The sequence below is a fragment of the Paramormyrops kingsleyae genome, chromosome 5 (assembly GCF_048594095.1).
Source record: "Paramormyrops kingsleyae isolate MSU_618 chromosome 5, PKINGS_0.4, whole genome shotgun sequence".
Lineage (NCBI taxonomy): Eukaryota > Metazoa > Chordata > Actinopteri > Osteoglossiformes > Mormyridae > Paramormyrops > Paramormyrops kingsleyae.
In genome coordinates, this window is record NC_132801.1 from 12,184,044 (window position 1) to 12,209,132 (window position 25,089).

Consider the following 25,089-nt stretch of genomic DNA (forward strand, 5'->3'; position numbering starts at 1 on the left):
GGAGGAAGCCGCGCGCGCGCTCCTGGTGAGCTGTCATTAACTAGTTGTAGCTCCAGCGAAAGGGGGGAAACCCTCTGACACAAACTCGGCAGCTTCAACCAGCAGCCCCCGCTGAGCCGATAACTAACAAACAAAAAGACAAGACAGTGTAAAGAAGAGTTACTAAGCGGGACAGAAGGCTGTAACGACTGCCATGGCTGATGTTATACATACGGACGATTCGTCTTCATCGGACGTCGCCAACCGGTTCGCCCGTAAAGGCGCTCTGAGGCAGAAAAACGTTCACGAAGTTAAGAACCACAAGTTCATTGCTCGCTTCTTCAAGCAGCCGACCTTCTGCAGTCATTGCACCGATTTTATCTGGTAAGTGCGTTTGTAAAGCCTTTACTTTATTCATTTAACAAACGTGGGCGGTTTTTCTTCACCTTCTTCAAACCGTTTCACTTTACCCATTTCAAAGTGCATTAAGTGACGGTGCTGAACTTCCGTGACACTTTTGTCCCCCTCCTTTTTATAAAATCAGTATGGAAAGTAACTTTTTTGTTTTTGTTGTCTTCCTGTTGCACGGCAAACTTTCGTCGATAAGCAGAATAGCGACGCACTCGCACATCCCGAAGCTGGGATGTTTATCCCCAGTAAGGAGACCCATCCGGAGTGGGGGGAAGCCTGTCTGCTTCAACGCCGGGGTTGAAGCGGCTCCCTGGCTGTGGGGAAAGCGCTGACAGATCTGCAAAAGTGTCGCCTAACTAATCTGGGAAAATCCGAGATGAGCGCCTGCACTGGGGGCCCCGTTACACTCCTCCGGTAGACGCTGAGCGGATGCGTTCGTCTCGGATAAAGTGGGATGTCTATTCGCTGGATGCTTCCCTAAGCACGGCTTTACTTCAGTACAGGCCAATAAATATTTGGGAAATAGACGAGCGGTGGGAGATCTCTGCCAGATGCCTGTGGTTTTGACGAGCTTTCTTTAACTGCTGAGGTATTTAATAGACGTACAACTGTAAGAAGGTATGTCGTTAAGTTTGCAGCGTCTGTTTGCAGTTCCTTGCATTTATAATGTTACTGAGTGTACTTGCATGGCATGGCAGCGAGGAGTTGCGATTGGCCGCCTCGGTAGGTGATGCACCTCTCCTCCCCACGGATCTCTCGCAAATTATGTGTGATCATTAGTTTCCTGTTAACTTAACAGCCGCGGGTAAACATGGGAATGCAGTGGGCTGCCCAAGGTTTTTTTTTTCTTTTTTTTTTTTTCCTTTTTTTTTGTTAGAAAAGCAGAATCTTAGTAGACCTTGTACAGTACAGAACACCACGGAACAATGTACTTTCATCACCAGTTACTTGGCACTCAAGTAATAAAGGTGTAATTCACTGGGGAGTAGGGGTCTCCTTGAATTAACTTTCGACAACATATCTGCAGTGAACATGTTGCTTTTCCCTGACCCTCAAGCTGGCAAAGCCTCATCCAAAGGTTGCTGGTTGAAGACAGCCTTAGCAGAATAGTTACATGTCCACGGGCACCTTGAGGGAGCCTCTTTACCCCCAGTTCACTGTGATCCCCAAGTGTCCTGGAGAGCAGGATGAGGGAAAGGAATTTCCCCACAGGGATCAATAAAGTATTGCTATTCTATTCTACGTATTCAAAGCATGAACCTCGATAGAAGTATGAGGCATTAAAGAGTGTTATCCATGTCATGTGGGGCACTGACCTTGCGACATTCAAGGGGCAGCCTGTGTGCCTGTAATCACAAGGTCGCCGGTTCAAACCCAGCCTCAGCACGTCTGTGGGTCCTTGAACAAGACCCTTAACCCCCAGCTCCCTGGGCGCCGCTATGGGTGGCTGCCATCCGTGGACAACTTACTCCACAAAGAACAAGTTGAGGGAGGCGTAAAGACAATTTTTCCATGGGGATTAATAAAGTATCGATTATTATTATTATTCGTTCAACAAGTGGAAAATTATAGAGCAGGATTGTTCAGTCTTTCAAAGTCATTCAATGTATCTTTGGTGATTAAATGTATTTAGGTGTGTTCTGCATCTTTTGACCACAATCTACTGAAAGTGTGTCTCGCAGTGTAAAAGATCCAGTATACTATACTATAAAGATCCAGTATACTATACTTTAAAGATCCAGTATACTATGTACATGTCAGAAGTTGTTGCTGCTTACCAGCTTATCTAGTCTACTATGTTTCCTCTGGATATGATGTTTGCCCACATCCTTACAAGCAGTTTAATTCTGAGAAAATGTCACTTAAACACATACATAAAACACAGATATGTTTTTCTGAGTCATTTTATTCATTTTTATGTCAGTTGACTGGTTTTTATGTCAATTGAACATGTAAACATGAATGAAACCCCAATAGAAGACCACCCGGGGCAGGAGGAGCTACGACAGGGACATGATTGGCCCCCTGCAGGAGTGCCGCACCTCATTGCCTCCCCATTGCTGCAAGTTGCCGCAGAAACGCTTGTGGGCCCTTTGCATCGCGGTTGGTTAAATTAATTTGCGTTTCTTTGCTTTTTCGCAGGGGATTCGGGAAGCAGGGATTCCAGTGCCAAGGTCAGTACGACGACGATAACGCAACGTTGTGGGCCATTCACGTTTCCGCACGTTGCCCGAATGTGTCAGTGGAGTTGTTGCATTTTGAAGATGATGTGATGTTCATCTTCCACCTACAAGTCAAGTGCTTTTTTGCACATTAATTTCTAATGATGTGGTCCTCTGCTGATCAGTGTTTACTCATTATGTTGAAAGTGTTTAATAGAAAACCTTTGTTCCCTTGCCAACCAGCATTAATTCCATGATAACGAAGGAGAAACAGACAGCCCAAAAGAAAGCAGATGTCTTAGCTTTTCAGTCATTCAAGCCCTTTTCACTATGATATTGTGTTTAGATTCAGAAGTTTTGTTGAAAAAAATGTTTAGTGTTGCCAAGACCAAGGGAATTTCTGTTTCAAAGGGAGGTATCAAGGGGTGATCTGAGGGAAGTATCTGAAATCCCCAGTAGTGTGGACTTCAAGATGAGAGTAGAACACAGGGGCGTAACTTGAAGTAATCTGACAGTTGGGAGTGAGGTGGATTTGCACTTTTGAGAGCGAGACTCCGGAAATGGGGCTGAAGTCCAAGTGTCTGGGCACTTTCAGCTTGCTGCTGGATGACATGTTAGACCTTCGAAGCCCCCAGATGATCAGTTCAGGCTGGACCAAACTGCAGAAAAATGTGAGATACTAATGCTTTTGAGAAATGTACCATTTTGAACACATTTTGGTGAATTAATGAAGTTCATTTTAAGTTTTTTTTCCTTTTGTCCATTAGTTACCTGATATTTTGCCAGTAATATGCCGAATCGTAATCTGTTGGTGTGATTCCGTTGTGTCATTCCCCTGCCAAGAATTGCAGAGAACCCCTTCTGCTTTGTGCTCCTCCTGTTATCCTTGTGAAATATTTGTAATATGTTTGTCATCTGGAATCCCATTGCCATCCCAGGTGTGGAATCACATCTCTGTTCTATTGGGTGATGGTTCAGATAGATCATTTGAATGAGCCAATGGGCTGCAGAGCCATACATGAAATATCTTGGTTGTACATGGAACCTTTGGAAAGCAGGTTCCTTAATATGTTCCCTCATGTGCTGAAGTACAAAAATGCTTCGTACATTATACAGTACTACTTGTGGGTGTAACCCACAAGACTGTCTTGTATTGTACTATCTGCATCAGTATTTTTTACCTGTATTGTTCAACGCTATCTTGTGTAGTCTTTGTAGCTGAGGTTGGCTGAATTAATGTTTAAGCATTCCAATGTACCTGTTCAACATGCCAGTAAAGCATCTTGAATCTTGAGTATGAGAGGAAACGGGATCTGTGAAGCTACACTTACTGGTGTCTCTTGCAGGCTGCGCACCAGCACGCTGCATGTCTTACTGCACTAAAAACAAAGCGTGTTTCGCTCCCCCCCCCCCCCCCCCCCCGGCACCCAGTCTATTACATGCCACTGTTTCACATTGTGTTACTGCATGAGTCATTACAGAGTCCTTCCGTTTTGTTGTCAAACACTGTGTAGTTGAGATGGGTTTTGTGGTACTTGTTGAAGCTGCAAAAAATGTTTGTTCATAAAGGAAAATATTTTCTAACACGTGGGGAAAAATTGAATGGCAGATGGCATTAACTCTGGATTATTATTTGCATGAATTTGAGGCATCATGAAGATAATTTGCAGAAAATATGGCATACGCGAATGAATTAAGGCTTGACGTGGCTCTTGGAAATCCATCTGTAGGAAAAAAAATGGTAATTTTATTGACAATTACTGCTCATACCACATGTAATGCACCTTCCAACTTGGGCCTTACTGCGAAGCACGGCTGTGTGTTTGCAAGTAAGCGAAGGCCCTTATAATTGATAGTGTATCCTGCCAGGAGGGTGTGTAGATGTAGACGTGCAGTCAGCCCTGCGTGGGTCCTGCACGCCACCGCAAAGCTACTCGGAGCACGGCAATCAGAAGCTCACGGCCCTCGGCTTAGTGTAAATGCAAGCTGCACCTTCTTCCCGGCCGCTTAGGCTCCGCCTCTCTACAGAGCTGCTTCCTTTGGTCCGCGGGACCGTCCTGCGTATCTCCGAGCACGTTCTGCTGGGTGGGGTCCCGTCCATACGGTCGACCCACGTAAATCTGGGTTCTGCCGGAGGGATTAGCTGCACATGGACCTACCCAGTGTGTTTGTCTGAATGTGGAGAGGTGTGTAAAGTAGGATGTGGTTTATGGTAAAAGCAAAGCAAGCTGTCGGTTCAGCAAAAAAAGGATATAGTTTCAATTCACTGCTCTGTTTTTTCCTCTATTGTTTCTTTCTGCAGGTATTTTGAATAGTCAATATATAGTTTGTACAATGTATCTTTGGTAACACTTTACTTGATGGGGCACCAATAATATAGTATTATACTGTCACTCAGGGGCGTTGCTAGAGATTTTGGGCCCCATGAAAGCATATCATATTAGGCCCCCCAGTCCAAACCAATCCAGTTATTTTCCTAATTTTTTAGGGCCCCTGTCACTCAGGGGCCCTTGGAATCGTCCTAGCTTTCCTCCCCCTTACGGCGCCCCTGCTGTCACTTATGTATTAAATAACCACAAACTAAGTCTTGGTTACATGCTGAACTCATGCTAATTCATCATTAATGAATTGTGACATGTTTTATCTCAAGCAGTTACAATATTTGTTACTATATCTGTTAAGTATTTAAACCTTTGTGAACTACTTGGAGGAATAAGTCATGAATGATACAAGTTAAATACTGATCTCATATTTGTTCCTCATCAATGAATCATGATGCATCTTTCATCCCAAGCAGTTACTGTCAGGGATGGGCCGATCCACTTCTTTTCAATTCTGGTCCGATTCTGATACACATCATACCAATACAGATTCAGATACACACCTGCTGATACCAATACAGATTCCTATACTAGAGCTCTTTCTACTTTAATATTTTAATATAATAAATGTATACATAATATAAATATTTTTATGCCAAAAAATCTTTAATTAGGCTACGAGTAGGGTAACATGAGCGTTTATGAGGCATTTGCAGTTCAGTTTGAATATCTTCCAAACAAGGATACGCAAGTGGATACACAATTTTTCTTCCACTGGCAACATTGTCGCTTACGCTTCGTTGTGATAACAGCCCCTCATGTATCACAATCTGTAGCGAGTGCGTAAAACAGTCCAAGCTAACGACTCCCAAATCATCCATTGCTTTTTTCATATTACTTGCATTGTCTGGCAAAATTGCATGTGCTTTGTTCCGTGGGATTTTCCACCAAATGCTACTTCCACCTCTCAAAAACTTATTTTTTTACAAAGATTGCAATCCTGTCCTACTAGTTGTCGTTAAAAGCGTAAAATACTTCCAGGTCGTCACCCTCTTATCTGATGCTCTTATGCTCCTCATACTGCAAAGGGTATGTGCATGACGCCACAACAGGCGGAAGTCACTGCGCTTACACCCACTGAGTGGCAAATAGACAGAGACAGCGTCAGTGTTCAGCTTGAATGCCACAAAAAATGTAGCTAAAATGGGAAAAGGCTGTCATGCGATCGATTATGCAAATCAATTTAACAAGAAATAGGAACTGTCTTATTACAAACTGCCAGGTTACAGCTCAGGTTAAGCTAAGAGTAAGTCTCTGACATGGATCAGTCACATGTGCTGATACCAGATCCATCTAATAGGTATGAATCAGTGCCGATACCAATCTGAATATTGGATCAGTGCTTCTCTAGTTACTATATTTGTTGCTATATCTGTTAATTCTGTGAACCATTGTGAACTACTGAAGGAACAAGTAATGAATAACACAAGTGATACTGATCTCGTTTGTTCATCATTAATGAATCGTGATGCATCTTTTATCTCAAGTAGCAACTATATTTGTTCATGATTTGTTCATAATTTGTACTTCAGCAGTTTATACCCTGTCAAGTAAAGTGTTACCGTATCTTTTCCCCACTTAACCGTATGTTTTCTAGGTGACGTGTAAACTGCGTTTGATCAGGTTAAGGTGTGGTAATGTCGAGGAAGACATTAGCTCCTTCTGGCAGATCACTGTTTCCTGGAAGACGCTCTTTGCTGATATTTAGCATATTAGTCTGCGATCTGTCAGCCGCGAGCCGGATGGGTGGACGCCTGGCAGAATTGGCTCCGGATGCTTGCTTCTTCAGATGCCTTCCTCCCTTGAGCTGTATCTCTCTGTCCTCCTGCTGCCATGGCTCCCTGACCCGTGCCGTCGTGTCAGGAGTGAGGCTGTGAGCTCATCACTCCCAGCCCGATGAAGGAAGCCACGCCAAGTGGCCTATCTGACCTGTCTGACTCGTGACCTGAGGACAAAGTCCCTTTAATGTGCATTTGCCGACCTCTGCCACTGACATCCCGCGCAACAGACATAAATGGAATATCTTAACTTAATTGGGAATGTGTGATTGGGGGGGGGGGGGCTTCTCACAGTGCTGTCATGACAACTGGGTGCAAACCACCCACGGAGATGGTGGCAGGGTGTTGTTGGGGTTGATGGAAGAGATAAAATGTTCCTTGGAAGCCATGCTTTGCTCTTTCAGGTTCCCATGCTTTGTAAGCAGGTTATGGTATTTTCACTTTAATGGAAGCTCGTGCTGTAACACCTGCCGTTGTGTGTGTGTGTGAGCTACCAGCTACATCAAGTGTTTAGCTTTTTCCACATACAATCTGAATTTCTCGTAATACCATTTGTTCTGACAGACAGAATGGAATAGAAATTGTGCAGCTATATATGTTGCATACTATCACTGGCGTGCACAGATAGAGACGAGGTGGTGCTGAAGCACTTGCCCTTTTGCCCTCAGTCCAAAAAAGTGCCCTTTTGAAAGACGTGATTTTTATTTTTTTTTTTAAAGCTGCGCGATTTAAAAAGGTGTGAAAATAATGGCTTGATTTGTGCCCCTTCTTCAAAGACACCCGAACCCTGTCGCTTTTTCACTGTCACCGTGTCACGTGAACACGCTTGCAGTTCATTTGTTGTGAGGCGTGTAGCAGCGGCATGACATAGGACTACTTGGAGTAGGCATAGTAGGCTAACTATAGCGACTGGGAGCCACGGCGGACAACACGGCAGCTCTTTCCCTTCCCAACCAGTCAGGTAACCCATGAATCGAGTGAAATTATTCTGTTTGCCCTCTAAGACCAACCTGCAATTGTTTTGTTGTGAAGTAGCCTGTCAGAAACTGCACATGACAAACTTTGCCAGCTTGCCCCCTCCATCCATCCATATGGATAAACAAAAAAACGACACATTTAAAATGTAACCTAAACCATTTAGGCAACCCCACTCTCCATCAATTCCGACCTTTTTGCATACACTATTGAAAATATCACGTTATGCTATAGGCTACATGCCGTTAGGCAGAGGGCTCTTTTGAGCCCATTTTTCGTTACAAATTTTAGGACGATCTCACGGAAATCTGTGATTAAATACAAAGTTTTCAAACTGAAGTCAGTGACGGGAAGACATCACACTTTTTAGAGATGGAACTGCAGAAAAACCTAAAACCTTGACATGATTATGAATAATAGAATTATGGACGTTTCTCCGTTTTTGTGGATTAGCCTTTCCATAACTAACGTCAACTACTGTCCTACTTTGGTAAGATTGAAATTAATGTCTTTGACTGTCTTTAGTAGGTGTCTCCTGTGAGAAAGTTAGAACACCGTCCAACTGTCTAAAGATGCAGTCTTTAGCCTAACTGGTTGTTACTGACTCAGCGATGCTCGCAGACATTTACGCACTGTGTTGTGACCTGATTGTGACAGAACAGTGACGTTGTTATTGGTAGTTTGAAGGGTACGGTGTTGGGGGTGCATGTTAAAAGTTTTGAGAAGCACTGGTTAGACATGTTAATTTTTTTTGGTGTAACATATTGGCAACATTAACACATTAATTTGCTAAAGGAAAAATAGGCAGTTCCCAATTGCCTGTGAAAACGACCATTCTGCCCTGTTCTTGTAATGACCACAGTCAGTCTTATTCGTTCTCATACATTTTGGTCTATTTTTAGAGAATGTTTTGAAATAAAAGTCAAATTGCATTTAACCTGTGCGTTTTTTTTATTATAAAAAGAAAAGGTTTTCCACATATGCAAAAAGTGCCCTTTTTTCCCCCTGGAGCACTTGCCCCCCAAAATGTCTGTGCACGCCACTGCATACTATAATGTGCACTCTGGCCACTTTATTTGATACACATAAGTACTGGGTAGGACCCACTTTTGCTTCCAGGACCACTACGCGGGTGGATGAAATCTCGGAGCAGCCATTCTGCCCACCACTGCAGTACTGAGCTGTTATTTTTGCACCTGTGGATCCCTGGTAGCTTCAAAGAGCCTGGCCTTTCTCCTGTGACCTGGCTCATTAGCAAGGTGTTTTCAGCCACAGAATTGCAATTGACTGGGTGATTTTTGTTCATCGCACATTTCTGTGTAAAGTGTACATGCTGTACAGCCTTATAATCTCAGAATGGTGGCTGTTTCTGAGATGCTGGAGCCTTTCTGATGCTCAGCTGAGCAGTGAGTTGGACCTCTTGCCCCTGTCTGTCCGCCTGCTGTCTGTATTCGGTTGCAGACATGTGATTCGTTGTTTGGAGAAGCAGGATGTTTGTTTTTTCAAATATCAGGTGCCTGTTTGTACTTAAATAAGGAAATTCATTTCCTGTAGCTGCCCTCATGTTTAGTAGAACAGTAAATGAATTTCAGGTTCCTCAGTCTTTTCTCCACTGGACCTGTTAAGTGTCCCTTCATCCTGCATATCTGAATCAGCTTTCCTTGTTTCAGCAGGTTTCAGCAGTCCATTTGCACACTTTTGATCTTTAAATAAGGTTTTAATGGAACTATTTAGTTCATTTTGAAGGTTTTCTCAGTATTATGAATGAAAATAATCCCTTAGCTTAATTTTAAAACTATTAGTGAAATGAGTAAGTGGAGTGTTTTTGAGTGGCCTCTCCACTAATTTTATTTTCCACAAAAAGAAACCTGGAAGTGGAAGCACTGGCATGTGGGATCGCTGGGGGACACCAGCCTCTGTGTTTACCGCCCCTTCTTCTGTTAAACTCAAGCTTCTGAGGCCTGAGGCAGTGCGAGAGCACTCAGAAAAGCCAGAATGAAGAGTCAAAACCAAAGGGAGGAAGAAAATGCCCCTTTGTAGTGTAAATTGGTTAGAGTGGCATTCTATTGGCTGCCTTGGCCCTCTTAATTGGCCCTGCCTTCCTCTCCAGGTGAGATGTATATATGGTTGTACTGGCCACTCCATCTCCTGATTAATCTGTCCTTGTGTCCATGTGTGCTTGGGTCTCCTCCAGATCCTCCGCTAAGAGCTCCCATATTCCCCTCATCGGTCTGGACTATCACCCTGCTGTCAGCAGCGGAGGATTGAGAGGTCAGCAGGGGTTGGTGTCACCAGGGCGTCGTCCCTGCATATGAAATTGGACTCATGTGACTAAGCCACTACCTTCTGTTTTTGTTCCGTTTGCCCAATGAGTTTTGTACCTGCAGATTACACGTTTTTGGGGAATCTGCCCCTGGAAGCCTTAAATAAATGATGGATGCTGATTCTCCTGCGTGTCTTTGCACTGTGGAAAGAAACATCGAGAGGACACTTATAAAAATCACGTATGTAAAACTCACATGTATGCAGTATAGTAGAGACCCACAGCCCCGGAGGTGTGAGGCCACAGTGCTCCCCCGATGAGCCACCCTCCATGGTTATCAAATCAGTGTTTATATATAGACTGCGGGCCTTGTAGTATTAGCGTTACGGCAGATCTGTTATCAGTCTCGGCGACACCCGCACACACGCGTCACCCGGGCAGCCCGCCGAGATTGCACCGTAACTGGAAACCCTGCTGCCTGTAGTGGTATCCCGTGTCCCCAGGGACTCCGCACGCCATGGCTGCTTCGGCTCCAGGGTGCGGGCAAAGGTGGTCGAGCCGCACCCACGTAGCGCCCGCATGAGCTCTAATCGGCGGGCAGACCTTCGATCACTGCATTCCCTCCACAGACACAGTGGGATCTCTTATCAGGTGGTACTTTGGGCAGTGCGGTGGGAGGGCCGGTCATTTCACCAGGGGAACATGCAGCAATGCTTGGGAGATAGAAGCATTCATTCTTCCAGGCATTCATGAGTCTAGGGTAATCTTTACCCAGTGTTTTATTATTAAGGTTCCCTCACGTACCACATGGTGGTATGAAAAACAGGCTAGCGGCAGGTAATGGTGTAGACTTCACTTTGGTGGTAAGGAGAAAGACCGCACTGGACAAGGATGGTAGGAATGAATCTCTGGGCCTCTTAAAGGCGCCACCTAATTGCTTGTGCTTGTTTTTTGAGATGGGCTCTGTACATAAGCAGCTTGCTGAAATCCAACCATCAGCAGCTGGATGTCACTGAATATTTCTGCTTACCCAAACCTTCCCATAGTGGAAAAACCCTAGACCTGACCATTACCAGGGGCAAAACATTTGTGAAAATAGTGGGGGGGGGGGGTGTATCTTGCAGGTATTTGCTGGTGATGACAGGTGACAGAGGAACGGGAACATTAATGTGTGTATCAGGTTTAAGTTTGGACCCTGGCTGGATGATATGCTGTTTGTGTTGTCTGTTCTTACACACCATTCATCCCCTTCAAAGTGTTCAGCCCTGTAATGTGTTGCTTTGGGTTCATTCTTGAGGGTGGTACTTGGAGGGCTCAGTCAAACCAGCTGTTAGAACATAGCAGCTTGAAGACAAAGACAGGCCAATTGAATTATGCACAGAAAAACCGCTTGTGCCCCAATCACCCCCTGTCCCCAATCACCCCACAGCCAGAGGCAACACTGTAATGGGGCTGCTCTGTTGTGTGTTAATCACAGTAATGAACAGGACATTCACACTTTTAGTCAAAAATGTGCCTGGGCCAGGTGTAGGGTGAGGTTTTCCAGGCGGCAATAAAAACCGATGAAAAGAAAAACACAAATGTTATAAACGATTGTCTGCCCCTGCTTTGAGAGGGTCCAGCTGAAGTATGTGGTTACATGCTGTTATTTAAATTAAATTAAAAGACGATTACATAACATAGCTATCTGGGGTACGTCAGCCTTGGGTTCGAGCAGGTCCTTGGCGTGGCTGCTGCCAGGGTGGTAGACATTGAGGTGCAGTTTCTGTTGGTGTGAGTGTGCTTTGAGTTTGTGCTACAGCTAAAGGGTGGTTTCATAATAACAATGTGAATTAAGTTGCTTTTACATGTATGTATTATTCTGACTGCAAATGTTTGATTTTCATTCAGTCTGGTTGGTTGTTTGTTGACTAGATGGTTTGGTGTGGAGAGTTGTTTGTAGTTATAATTATTGAAGTGGGGCCTGTTTTATGAAGCAAGATTGATTGCTTAGCTGGATAACTTGATGCATTTAAGGTAGTCTGGGCTAAATACGAGTGAGCAATCATAATCATCTATTCCAGACTACCTTAAATCTGAAATCTGACAAGTTATCTGGCTTAGCAGGAAATCCTGTTTTGTGAAACAGGCCTCTGAGCTTTAATTCTTTGTTTATGGTAAATAATAAGGCTTTCTTGTATATTTTTCACCTTATACTTTGCACAAATATCACCTGAGTTTTTTTTTCGTGGGTCTTGGAGGACATTAAAATTGTGTCTCCTGAAGCCTTGGGTTTTTGTGGTCTTCCCTTAACATGGACACTCCATTGTGGAATCATCACAGATATTACCGGGGGAAGTCATGAAGCCTGAGTAAGAGAGGGAAGGTAAGGCTCTTCACCAGGACCTCCACAGGTCAACCCTCTGTCCTCTTGGAGGTGGAGATGAAATCGTCTAATGCAATTTCAATTGACGGACAAGCGTCCAAGGCCGGCCCCACCAGTTTGATCATGGCTATGAGCCGCTGAGTGATTGCCGCTGAGCTCCTGCCATGCTAACGTTGTGTGTACCTTATATACAGTGTGATTTCCAGGGAAGGCCGCAGAGGTGATGTGTCAAGTTTTTAGGCACAAAGGTGTTTGAGTCATGTGGGTGGATTAGCACAAACTTTGCTGCAGGGGAAACATTAAAAAACAGGGGCAGCTCTTCCCCTAAGACAAATATGCATATACAAATATTTGAATATATGTCACACGCTCCGTCATGTTATTTACATTCATTGTGTAAATACCTTATTTCAAGATTACGAGTCTTAAAGTTATATCCATCCCTGTGATGTTCCGTCTGTCTTCCATTCTTCATTTTAATTGCATAATGCACAATGGACCTGTTGATAAATTGCCTGGCTTTGCAGTGCATTCTTGATTCGCTGGGCTCTCTCTCCATCCTTCTCACCGGCAGATCCTTCCGGAAGGGTCGTGTTTGACCGGGGTTCGTCTTCCCCTGAGCTGCTTGTGCCCTCTTCGCTCTCGGCGTCTGGCCTTGAGCTGTACAGTCACACTATTGGAGCCCAGCTCTAGTCCACCCTGCAGTTTTCTTTCCCCCAAACATTATTTTTTGACTGACAGATGAAAGTTGAAGACTTGAAGCTCGGCTTTTAGAAGCTTATTGTTTTTCAAGTCCCCCCCCACCCCGCCCCCCCGTTTCCTAGCATCACTCATAGTTGCTTTCAAACTCCTGAGTTTCCCTCAGCAGGCCGTCCTAATATGTTTCTTTCCTGCAATGTGTCCTGCCCTCATCGCCCCCAAGGGCCTGGATTTTGTGATCGAAGTCGAACAGGATGTAGGTGAGCAGTCCCAGTGTGCATTGTCGGTATCTAATTTTTTTATACTGTCAGACCCTTACAGTCATTACGTGGCAGTATATGGTATTTTGATGGTATTTTCAAAAGCAGTGTGATTCCGGATGAGCTGCCAGTTGGCCTGAAGTGTAAAGGCACAGCATTGCCATCCACTGGGACCCATGGAATCATAGTTCTGGTACGCAGGCTTCTTGTATGACATGAAAGTACCGCAGACTCCGTCCAAGTCTCCTCCTGCGCCGCGTGGTTTTCATGTCACACCTTGGATTATTTTATCTAATACTGTATGAGTCCCAGTGGCGAGCTGTGGAATTACATTCCATGAAGCTTTTGCCCCAAGACCTCAGCACACACCTGTGCCGTTTCACATCGTTTAGCGGCAACACCGAAGCGGTTCCACTGCTCTGCCATCTGGATTTCTGTCATTATTCGTTCGCGGCGGCGTGCCGTCCTGCTGATTTTGATGTCGTCTCTAAGGGTGCGTGGATATGCCGTCGAAGAAGCCGTGTTCATTACAGCGGGGCTCTGCTCCGACGTGGGCGAGGCTCCTCATCTTCCAGAGAGGGGTGTGAAGCAGGGAAAGTGGAGCCCTGAGCCTCCGAGACCAGCTGCTTCTGTCAGGAGAGGAGCGCGCCTCCTTCCTCAGCGGGGACCTCGCCTCGCTCCCCTCTTTGCATGTGGTAAACCCATCGCCCGTGTGAGGCACCTCTCAAGATCTGGCAGCGGCATGCAGTAAAACGATAGCGGCGAGAGATTTGCCTAAAATAAACGGCCACACTAGCACTGCACTGCGCTGTAATTTAGCTGACCTGCCGTGTACCCCCCCCATTGCCCTGGGATGCTGTAGACGGCGCGAGCTTCGCCGTGTTCCTGCACCCTCCAAGACTGGCACCATGTCCTTGCCGGAACCACAAGCCTGTTGCCACGCACTTCCTTGGCTTGCTGTTCTCGCCGTGCAGGAGTAGTGATTTAGAGCTTCCCACTGTAGCTTCAGTGAAGCTGAAATTAAGCTGCATTAGCTGCATGGGGGACCTGCTTGTGCTGCAAGTATAGTATCTTCATTAACTAATCAGCTGCTTAAAAAAGCTTAAAAAAGGGCTTAAAAAAGATTTCACTCTCTGGGGGAAATTGTAAGGTCATCCATTCAAGGAGAAAGCACCTTAGGAGTTCCTCAGGAATAAACGGAGAGAGTCATCTTCCCGCTTGAGTCATAACAGCTCCCTCTAATCTGCCCTTCTGTTTTGGACCTTACAGAACACTGGCAATGTGGTTGGGTCAAATCGGGTTCACAAGCCTAAATACTAGCCTTCAGGAAGTGCATTGTCTTTTCTCAGTGCTCATGCTTGTTTTTGGGCCTTGCATTAAAGCTGCCGTCATCCTCTCTAGATTTTATCGACATTGGGCCTCAAACTGATGACCAGACCTTCTTGTTCACATTGGTTGTGTTTCGGTTTTACTAAACATTCTGCACCTGAGATCAAAGAAACCTGGAGGAATCGGCCATGACATTGACAGCCCTTAAGCGGCAAGCTGGACGCCCATGTAATCGCTGTTTGCATTTTGTATGACTGCAACAAAGGTGCCACCTTTGCAAACTACTGCTGCTACCTTCCAGGAAGCCGACTGGTTGAAACTAGATAGGCTTCCTGTTTGTTACACAAGATTATTTTAAAGAAACCCTTCTAGCTGTCTTTTCTTGAACAAAAGAAACTCTTTGTTCAATAACAGACAGTTGGCAGAGAGAGAATCCACATCACCTGATCTGCATTTCGAAAAATCACCGAAAATAATGGACTTCGAAGTAGGTCTTCGGGTAGAAAAAATGGCTCAGTTTCTGCATTATGAAGTAATGAAGTAATTTACTCTTAATTTCCTTATGTTCCTGTTTAACTCAGAGAGGTGGATACAACTCAGGAGGAGTCTCCTGACCATTTAATCAGCAGTAACAGCAGACCCAGATGGGTCTTTTTTTTTTTTTTTGCCTGTGGTAGAATTAAAAAATTTCTGTGCGGCCCTCATGCTAGAATCATCTGGCAGCCTGCTGCTACTTGTTGACATCTCTGTTTCCAGCTGTCAGCCTCTACATCTGTCAGAGGCCCGGGCATTGCCCTTTAACCTCCACATGAACTTCCATCCATCCATATTGCTGCTTTGATGTCATCATCAAGGTTCTCCACCTGCAACTTCCATATAAACCACACAGCCCAGCTGTGGGTCTGTACCCTTGTTGTCCCTGATCAGGACTGCTGTGGCTTCCGTCTGGCTTGTGTCCCGTATTATACAGAATATGGCCTCACAGCTGGTTTTCTGTCTTCACAAACAGATACTTCAGCCGGGTTTCACGTCACGATTAAAGGCCTGATAGTGGCTTGTCTCAACACGTTGGAGGTTTCCCCATGTTAGGGGTTCTTCATGAAGCCAGACCTTCTTTCTGCCCTCTCAGTGGTGGATTTCTTTAGTGCATCTCTGTAGAATGAGCATAGGTTTCACTAGGCCCCAGAACATCCAATAGTTACCTACTTTTGCTGCTCCCTTTTACTCTGCATTAAACATTCATCTTTGTCTACTAAAGACTGTTAGTTTGCCTAATAATCAAGTAATAATTGACCTGATGCCTGTGATGTCATATGTGTAGTAATTTGAAAGAGTTCCTCAAGGTTTTTCAAAGGGGCCAGCGGTTTGCACAGTGCACTTGTAAACCAGAGGGTTACTTCTTCTGTCCCAAGAGGCATCCTAGTGTAGTGCCCTTGAGCAAGGTGCTTAACCTTAATTACTCTGAAACATTCAGCTGTTTGAAGGGGGAAAATTGTTACTTAGGGTAAAACTGTAAGATAAGCAGGTAAATGTGACTGTAGCTGCTGGCTATCGTTAGCTGTCCTCATTTATGCTGTATTATTTATGCTAATTGCATCTTGCAAGGGTGAACATGCACTGTAATCTGCGGATCATGAATGAAGTGATTTGAGTTCTTTATTTGGCTCATTCCACTGTGACTGAGGTAGCGTTCAGCCATGACTGGCAAACTTTGGGTGAGTCCCAGAAAAAGAGGGGTGCCCGTTTTGTCTGCAGAGATGGGGGAACATCTCCGATGAAGAGCCGTGCACGCGCCTATTGTTCTCAGTTCAGAAATAATGACGGACTGACTGACTGACGAGATGCTGGTTGCCTTCATTTGTGGGTGGTTCTGCCTTTAAATTCGGCACAGGGGAAGGTTGTCTTTGATAATTAGTCTGAAGAGTTGTAATTTCTTTAATGATGAAGAGGTGCTTATTCTGAAATAACACACCAGACATAAAGCCTATGCATCACAGCACCAGGAACACGTGTAACGTGTAGGTGTCCTGTGGGTGTCAAGGCAGAACCATACTGTCTTTGCAGGACTCACCATCTTCATTTCAATTCACCTTCACAGCATTTTAGCTCCAATATTCTGCAAAAACAAATAGAAGGATCTGTACATACTGACGTGTTTTTTCCATCAGTATAGTACTTTTACCACAAACATCTTCCGTCTTTTCCCTTTAATACAGTTTGTAGTCTTGGTGTGTTCAGTGAATGTACTTATGTATGTTAATCAGTATTAATATTTTGGAGAAAATGGGGACTTGTTACTTTTTTATTGAAGTATAATTGGATATTGTGTTTAGTAGAAAATGTCACATGGAGTTTCAGTTATTCTAGGTCCTTCAGTTGATCCTCTAAATGAAGTGCTTGAAAGAACTGAGCATATATTGGTGCTTTATGCCATTTCCATCCATCCATCCATCATCTGCCGCTTGTCCGGGGTTCGGGTCGCGGGGGCAGCAGCTTCAGCCCTGCCACGTCACATATCAGGGCAAAGGGACCCTTTGACTGATCCATTCCATATGCTTCAGCAGCAGCTTCAGGAGAGGCACCCAGACCTCCCTCCCTCTCCCCAGCTACCTCTACCATGCTTTATGCCATTTGGACAGATGAATTCATCATATTTTACACTGCTCAGTTTTCTCATAGCTACCAAAGGCCTCTTAGCGTAATGTACTATAATTGGGCAGCCAGAAAAGCATCTCCTTACCAAGAACAAGCAGACATTACGTTAAAAGCTGCATTATGCTGATGATGTGGGATTCCATCTTGAATGTGGGACGTCTCTCCTTAATGACAATGACTTAACAGTTAGGATGGGTCTCTGTCTTTTAAAATAAGGTTTCAAGTAAGGGATTTATGAAAAAAAAACACGAGAGAAGAAACAAAAGCTGATAATTGAGCTCTTGTGTCTATATAATAACTGGAATTATAATTTGAATATTTTTTTCTGTCTACTGATATCCAGGGTGATTCCGACTTGTGCCATTTGCTTCGTATGATGCATTGGAAGATGGGTGAATTTTTTCCCCTTATATCACTTCATAGTGCACACTGCAAAGTGTACACTTTGTAGGGCTCACTTCATAGTGCACACTATATAGTTTATACTTCATAGTGCTCACTGCAAAGTGTACACTTTGTAGGGTTCACTTCATAGTGCACACTACATAGTTTACACTTCATAGTGCTCACTACAAAGTGTACACTTTGTAGGGCTCACTTCATAGTGTACACTGCATAGTTTACATTTCATAGTGCACACTGCATGGTGTACACTCATAATATGCACTCATTGTTCCCAGTTTATGCTTAGTAAGAGATGATATTTATTAATTGTACAACCAACTAGTCCATGTCTGTGAATCTGCAATTTATTATGATAATGAAGTGGGCAGGAGGTCATGAAGCCAAAGAGTCCTGTTCTCCGATATGTGAGATGGCAGGGCTGAAGCGTGCGGAATGGATCAGTCAAAGGGTCCCTTTGCCCTGATATGTGACGTGGCAGGGCTGAAGCGTGCGGAATGGATCAGTCAAAGGGTCCCTTTGCCCTGATATGTGACGTGGCAGGGCTGAAGCGTGCGGAATGAATCAGTCAAAGGGTCCCTTTGCCTTGATGTTTGAGGTGGCAGGGCTGAAGCATACGGAATGGATCAGTCAAAGGGTCCCTTTGCCCTGATATGTGACGTGGCAGGGCTGAAGCATACGGAATGGATCAGTCAAAGGGTCCCTTTGCCTTGATGTTTGAGGTGGCAGGGCTGAAGCATACGGAATGGATCAGTCAAAGGGTCCCTTTGCCCTGATGTTTGAGGTGGCAGGGCTGAAGCATACGGAATGGATCAGTCAAAGGGTCCCTTTGCCTTGATGTTTGAGGTGGCAGGGCTGAAGCGTGCTAAGTGGTGCAGCCAATGGCCTATGCCACCTTATGACAGAGCTCCACTGTAGGCTGCCACACTTCCAGGGACTAATCTGTGCTTTATCTTTCCTTCACACCCCCTCAAGTCCCATTATTTACCACCTTTTCCTTTCTGGGGCTCAACCGCTGCCTGACATTTAGCGATTTTAGCGAAGTCTGCGCCTCCTTCGCAAACTAGCGACGAGTTGCAGCAAGGCCCCTTTCCCCTGACCCATGGGTGGGGGCTTGACTCGCAGGCTGCCCACACACATTCAGGGTCCCTGTGTAGGGTACAGGAAAGTGCCCTGACATAGATGGGAGCTGTACTGGGAGCTGTACTGGGAGCTGTACTGGGAGCTGTACTGGGAGCTGTACTGATCAGGGAGCAGCTGATCATGTCTGGAAGCACACTGGCGAGCCAGTTGAGAGTAACACTGGCTGTGAAGAATGGTAGCTGCTTCTATTGCTTATTTCTGAGGTCATCTGAGGAGAAGTAAAATCAGACTCATTCCCTGGTATTCACCATTTTTCATTCTCTGTGTGCCCTCTGTTTTCCAGTCGGAAACAATCTGTATCTGCTGAAAATCCATCAGGCCTTTTACACGTTTGATAATGTTTTTGAAGCTTTTAATTCTCTGTGATTATTTATCTTAAATAAAGTGTTCACTTCTGGGCAGATCTGCCCAGGTGTTGCTGATTGGTTGTTGAGGCATTTTTTTTTAATTACCAGTTCCATTCCCCAATGAACGTGGTAACAAATTGTTCTCTCCTTCGTTTCCGCAGCAGCTGTGTCTGGCCTGTGCCGTCTGTGGGCTTCTGTGTTAGATTTGTGCTGATGTGTGATCTTTCCTCGATGTGTCCAATGCACTTCTCCACGTCCCATCTGCCGCCTGTCCCTTTACACTTTGCCATGTTACTCACTTAACATTTACTAAAAATACACTCAGTATTCTTTCCTAACAAATAAATTTACAATATGTTCAGCATTTGAGTAGCTTTATTAGCAAGAAAATGTCATATCTTTATAACCTCCTCTAACAGTTATAACCACAGAGAAAAATTGAAGCATTCTTTCTACAAGGGGCATTAAATACTGCTTTGTTTCACTGGATGAAACAGTTAACTTGTACATTTAAAGTTAACGGACAGCCTAGAATTTGATTATGCCATCACCACACAACCAGTTAACACGACATCAGACATGCACTGTTACGTACTATTTTCATGTTATAAACGAAACTTGTTTTATTTGACTTATATTTTCATTTGTAGTTGTTCACTCAACTTTCCAATACTTGAGAATAAAAAAAAATTGCATTTTATGAAATAAATGGAAAAGCGGTAAAAACCCGTGGTGTGCAAACACTTTTGACTTGTTGAGTGTCTGTGTGTGTGTGTGTGTCTTTGTGTGTGTGTGTCTGTGTTTGTGGGTGAGCGTGATTAAGTTTATATTACTTCATGGGGACCAAATGTCACCCACAATGTATTAAAAACCTGTTTTTTCGACATTGTGGGGACCATTTTTCTGGTCCCCACAAAGACCTATGAATGCAATTAAAAAATAAAAATGCCAAAAATCTCATATTTTGTTTGGTTACTTATGGTTAAGGTTAGGGCTGGGTAGGGGTTAAGGTAGTCATGTTGTGATTAGAGTTTACCCTACATGTGCCCGTGTGTGTGCCCGTGTGTGTGTGTGTGTGCGTGTGTATACATACATACATAAACTTAGTATTGCCTGTTAATGGAGCTATATATTTACTGAAGTAAGAAAAGAAATGTGACAGGTTGGGCAATTGCTGAAAATTACGCCATGTTCGTATAATGAGGAAATACTTCCTACACGGCCTGTAGCGGTTCTTCCTGAATTATTTCATATACAGTGGTACCTCAGAACTCCGGATCGAATCCTAAAAAGTTTGGTTTCTGATCGAATTTTCCCCATAAAAAACAATGGCAAACCAATGAATTGGTTCCCGGCCCCAAAAAAATTAAATATGTACACCTAAATATGTTTTTTTAGCATTTAAACACAAAACGAACTGGATAAAACAAGAAGAGCATATACTGTACTAAACAGTAAGGACATTTATCAAAACAGTAATTTGTAAAGTAAGAAAATAAATGTATCCAAACAATGTGTAAAGTTAAAAAAACAATGTGCCCAGCCTCGATCGTCCGCTCTTTCCGTGTGCCACGCCCCCTCGTTAACCCCGTGTGGAATCTCCTTGTGATCAGCTGTTTCTGGTTGTTGTCATTAGTCCTCTGTATTTCGTCCGCATTTCAGTTTGTTTCCCCAGTCCGGTCATTGTATTGTCCTTCTGCGTTTTGCCCGCCTTACCTATAATTAAACCCCGTATTCCCCGATTACTGTTACTGTCTATCATTATCTAAATGTATTTTTACTGTCTAAATATATGTGTTCAGCTTGTGTAAACATGCGCGATGCTATCACAGCGAATACAAGGCTGAGACTGAAGCATTACCCTTTGTTTCCGCTGAGAGACGTGCTCCGTGACTCATTTCCCCACGCGTACAAGTTATCTTAGGTCGGCGTTCGCGGTTTGACTTCTGAGATTCAGATCGAGTTCTAGGTAATTTTTTTTTTTCAAACTGGTTGGTTCGACTTTTAAGAAATTCGAGTTCTAATGAGTTCGAGAACTGAGGTACCACTGTATATGTGTCTGTGTGTGGGTATATGTATCACAAATCTGTAGTAAGTATTAATTAATTTACCATTTTAGCTTAGCTAAATGTTATTTTTCTCATAAAAGAGGTATAAATGTCCATTATTATTTATGAAAGATTATTTTACATGCCACACGAGAAGTTTGTTAGTTAAATGACTTACTATTATTATAGGTTGATTGAATAGTTCCTGTCAAGCAGCTGCATTTTAGCAACCAGATTTTTAGCTAAATGCATTAAGTAACCATAAGTAAATACGTCTTGGTTTTTTTGAAGGTGGGGATTTTCCGAAGCAGTCTACGTTAAGTGCCTTGAAGGGACCCGTAGAACCCTGCATCCTGTCCCCATTTAGGACCTTAATCGCCTTCCTTTTGCTCTGGTTTTTACAGCTTTGGGGCCAGTGCCTCAGTATCTGCTTGATACCTGTTGATGCTGAGATCTCATCAGTTTCGGTAAAATCCAAACTTCTGGCAGATCTTTTCTTTGGAAGCTTCTTAATAACAAAATAAGTAGGAAACCACTGGAAGAAAAAACATCTTCTTTTATATTTCTTATCACATGCAGATATTTTTTTCTGCTTTCAGAACTTTTCCCTGTGCTGACCTTTCTGATATTTTTTCCCCAGTCCTGAACAATCAGAATTGTTCTCGAAACAAACAGAGCTACTTTTTGCATTATTGACAGGACAGAGGAGGGGGGTCATTGACCTGGCATGCTGGCATGCTACACGATCCCAGTGTTTTTTCCAGCTAATTAACTCAATGGGGGTCACCAGTACCCAGGCGAATGAGCAGATCTCATCCCTCTCGCTAATTTCGCTGTACATCCCCCCGTTTCTGATGCCTCTCTTACCCGTGGGTGGCCCCCGCCTTCTCCCTGGATAGGGTATTGTGTGGTGACACTGTGGCCAAGCTCAGGGAGCTGTTTAGCCAGAACCATGCTATGTGATCCATAGAAGGAGTGGCCTGCACATTAGCAAGGATTACCACGGTATTACTGTGCTTGAGTGCATTAGCAGTATATTAGACGCTAGATTGCAGACGAATGCATGAACCGCTCAATTACTACACTGAAATCTTTCTCTAATTGCGTGTATTTTATTAAGATAATGTTGGAACGAACCGAATAGAAGAGCCTTTTAGTTAATAGAAATTTTTCTAAATGAACAGGACAAAATAAAACATTTGGAAGTGGGGGGGAGAATAGCAGTGATGGGGAGATCCTTCACCCTGGCTTTTACTCATTAGCGGGATTGTAGATAAAGACAGATAAAAACTGGGCTTCTTGTTCTGGATGATGTGAAAAGCAGAATTAATCCAGCCTAGTGACAATGGCAGATAGCTCAGGGGTCTGACCATCATCCGAATGCCAGGGAAGCCTGGATGGTAATGAGAGTGTGTGTTTAGGGTTATTGCTGGTACCTCCTAACATAATGAGAATGGGCTTTTCAGATTGGCATTAATGTAGATTTATCCCAAATCGGCCTCCTTAAGTGAGGATGATTGTGCCCTTTGATCATGGGGGTTTGCAGACCCTTCAGCGGGGGCCTGTGATGGACCTCTGCATGCAGATGTTCTGCAGATGCATGACCTCTAGACTTGAACAGGAGCATGTCTCTGTTGATATCTTCAATGGCTTTGGTTTGTAGTAATAGCCTTCCCTTCAAGGTGTGGCTGTGAGTGCCTGTGGAGCAACATCACTGCGATTTGTTGGCGGAAGAAGTTTTTAACTGGGGCATCCTGGATGGGAGTACCTGGAGAAAAGCAGGGGCCTGATTCTTATCACTGGCCCTGGAGTGGTAAAGAGACAAGTGCTACTCTCTGAGAAACACTGAAAATGCAGAATCTTTGGGGACTTACATGTGACCTCTACATATGACCCGTGGGCTGGGATGAAAGTCCGGATTTGCGCTTCAAGATAGGAGAGAGCTTAGAACAGGACTGGTGGTGACTTCAGAGGAGTGTGACAAAAGTTAACTGTGTGGGATTGTATAAAAAAAACACGAGGGAGAGAACAAATGCGTAATTGATGTACAGCACAAAGCACGGCCAGAGACGAACTGGCCCAGAACGCCAGTCCCACGTGAACGCTCTCGGTGAAACGTCATTGGACACTGAGGAATGGACTTTTTTCTGGCTGCTTTTTAACCATTTGAAATGAATGAAATACTTTATTTACCATTTGTATGGTACCATATTCCTCTCCTTTAAAACATGCACATACTGTATACAGGTGAGAACAGAGCTTGGGCTCAGAGTACAGGGTCAGGCCATTTATCTGGTACCACAGTGCATTTTTGGGGAGGAGGGTTAAGGGCCTGGGTTAAGGGTCTATTGGTGACGTGACCATTCTGCCGATCACAGCATTTATGCCCCTGAGCCCCGTGAATACGTCTCATAGAGGCTGTGAGTGGCATATCTATTGCTGCTGGCTCGTGTTAGCCAAATGCCATCTGACAGCACACATTATCGAGTATGAATCAGTTCTTTCTGTGAGCTCTTGTTCCTCTGCCTACTAATGGAAAATGAGGAGATCTGGTGGGGGGGGGGGGAGCAGTTTTGCTATTTAAGGACAATGTGTTTGCAGACAGGCTATGCACTAGCAGTACTTTGCCAAGGGTGGGGGGCCTGACTGGCAGGCAGAGGTGGCTAGCGGCCTGATGCTTCTGAGGGTTGGACACATAGCAAAGCAAACCTTTGTGAAGCCCAGCTTCCTGGTAGATGGCAGGCAGGTCCTTTCTGTCAGGATAAAGCCAGCAGCAGGACATGTAGCAGCTGGGCATTATGGGGCCTGGAGGGGGGGGGGGTGGGGGTTGGCAAGAAGAGAAAGACCAGCAGATGCTTGGGATCGCTCCAGTTTGATCTGCTCTTTTCTCTTCGTCCTGGACTAACAGGTGGAAGCAATCACCTCCATCCTGAAGGGAAAATATGTGTCGATCTCTGCTACCTCATAGACCACTTCCAGAGAATTCTGAGGCATTTTCCCAGCCATTCTTGTCAGCACATTCTTGCGTCATGAAAGTAATAACAGCGGAACTTTTATGCTACTCTTACCTTCGTCAGAGGCTCCAGCTATGATTTGGAGCAACGCTGCGTTCAGATGGAAAAAGAAAATCAATTGGAAAGCACAACTGAATGGTCAATTTGCGAGGCGTCCCATTGAATACGGCGAGTGAGTGAGCGGGTCTTTTGATGCTGTTGTGGGAGGTTTTCCTTGGAATTGGGAAGGACGTTGAGTAGAAACGAAGAGGGTAGAGAAATGCACGCTTTCTTACACGTCGTACCGTGCAGCTGCTGGCCTAGAGCCGTGTCGTATGTTTCTCTTATTATTACTATATTGTAAAAACAGGTCATTGCTTGATTCGGATAAACTAAAACACTCCAAGGAGTTGGCAAACAGAGACAAATAACACTGGGATGATGGGGAAGGAATGGAAACTTTATTCAGAGATCAGGTTTAAATTGTAATATTATGCACAAGTACTGGGAGAATCAGATACACGAAACCCTTAAGAGAATTTACTCGGGTGAGAGAGAGCTCTGCCTTATATAATGTGTGGGGACACGCTGTGTGCCTTCACACTGCCGTACACGCAGCTGTGTTTCTCCCCAGTCAAGATTGAAAGAGAGAGAGAGTTTTTCTCTGGGGGGGAGGGGGAGGGTTCCTCCTGCCGACTTCCTGTGCCGCTCATTTCCTGTTCCTGTCACAGGTGATATACACCTGTGGCTGCCAGTGGTCGCTTCCCACGCTTTGTTCCTTTATCCCTCCCTTTATGCGGCTGCTAATCCGGTTCAATACATTCAGTTTTAACAGGCGGATTACCTCTGATCTCGGTACAATATCGGGCTGACCCGCACCCCCCCCCCCACCACCCTAT

The 25,089-nt window shown here is 44.4% G+C and overlaps 1 protein-coding gene across 2 annotated transcripts in view; it reads left to right on the forward strand.

The window, feature by feature from the left end:
* The first annotated feature begins 10 nt into the window (after positions 1-10).
* Positions 11-25,089, forward strand: part of prkcaa (protein kinase C, alpha, a) — a 151,990-nt gene continuing 126,911 nt past the window's right edge. Inside the window, exons 1-2 of one of the 2 annotated variants that reach the window (XM_023820852.2) lie at positions 11-363; positions 2,533-2,564. In XM_023820852.2, coding sequence (XP_023676620.1) covers positions 194-363; positions 2,533-2,564 — 202 coding nt within the window. In that variant the 5' untranslated portion in view covers positions 11-193. The remainder of the gene's footprint in view (positions 364-2,532; positions 2,565-25,089) is intronic. The other variant, XM_023820861.2, reaches the window with a different exon arrangement.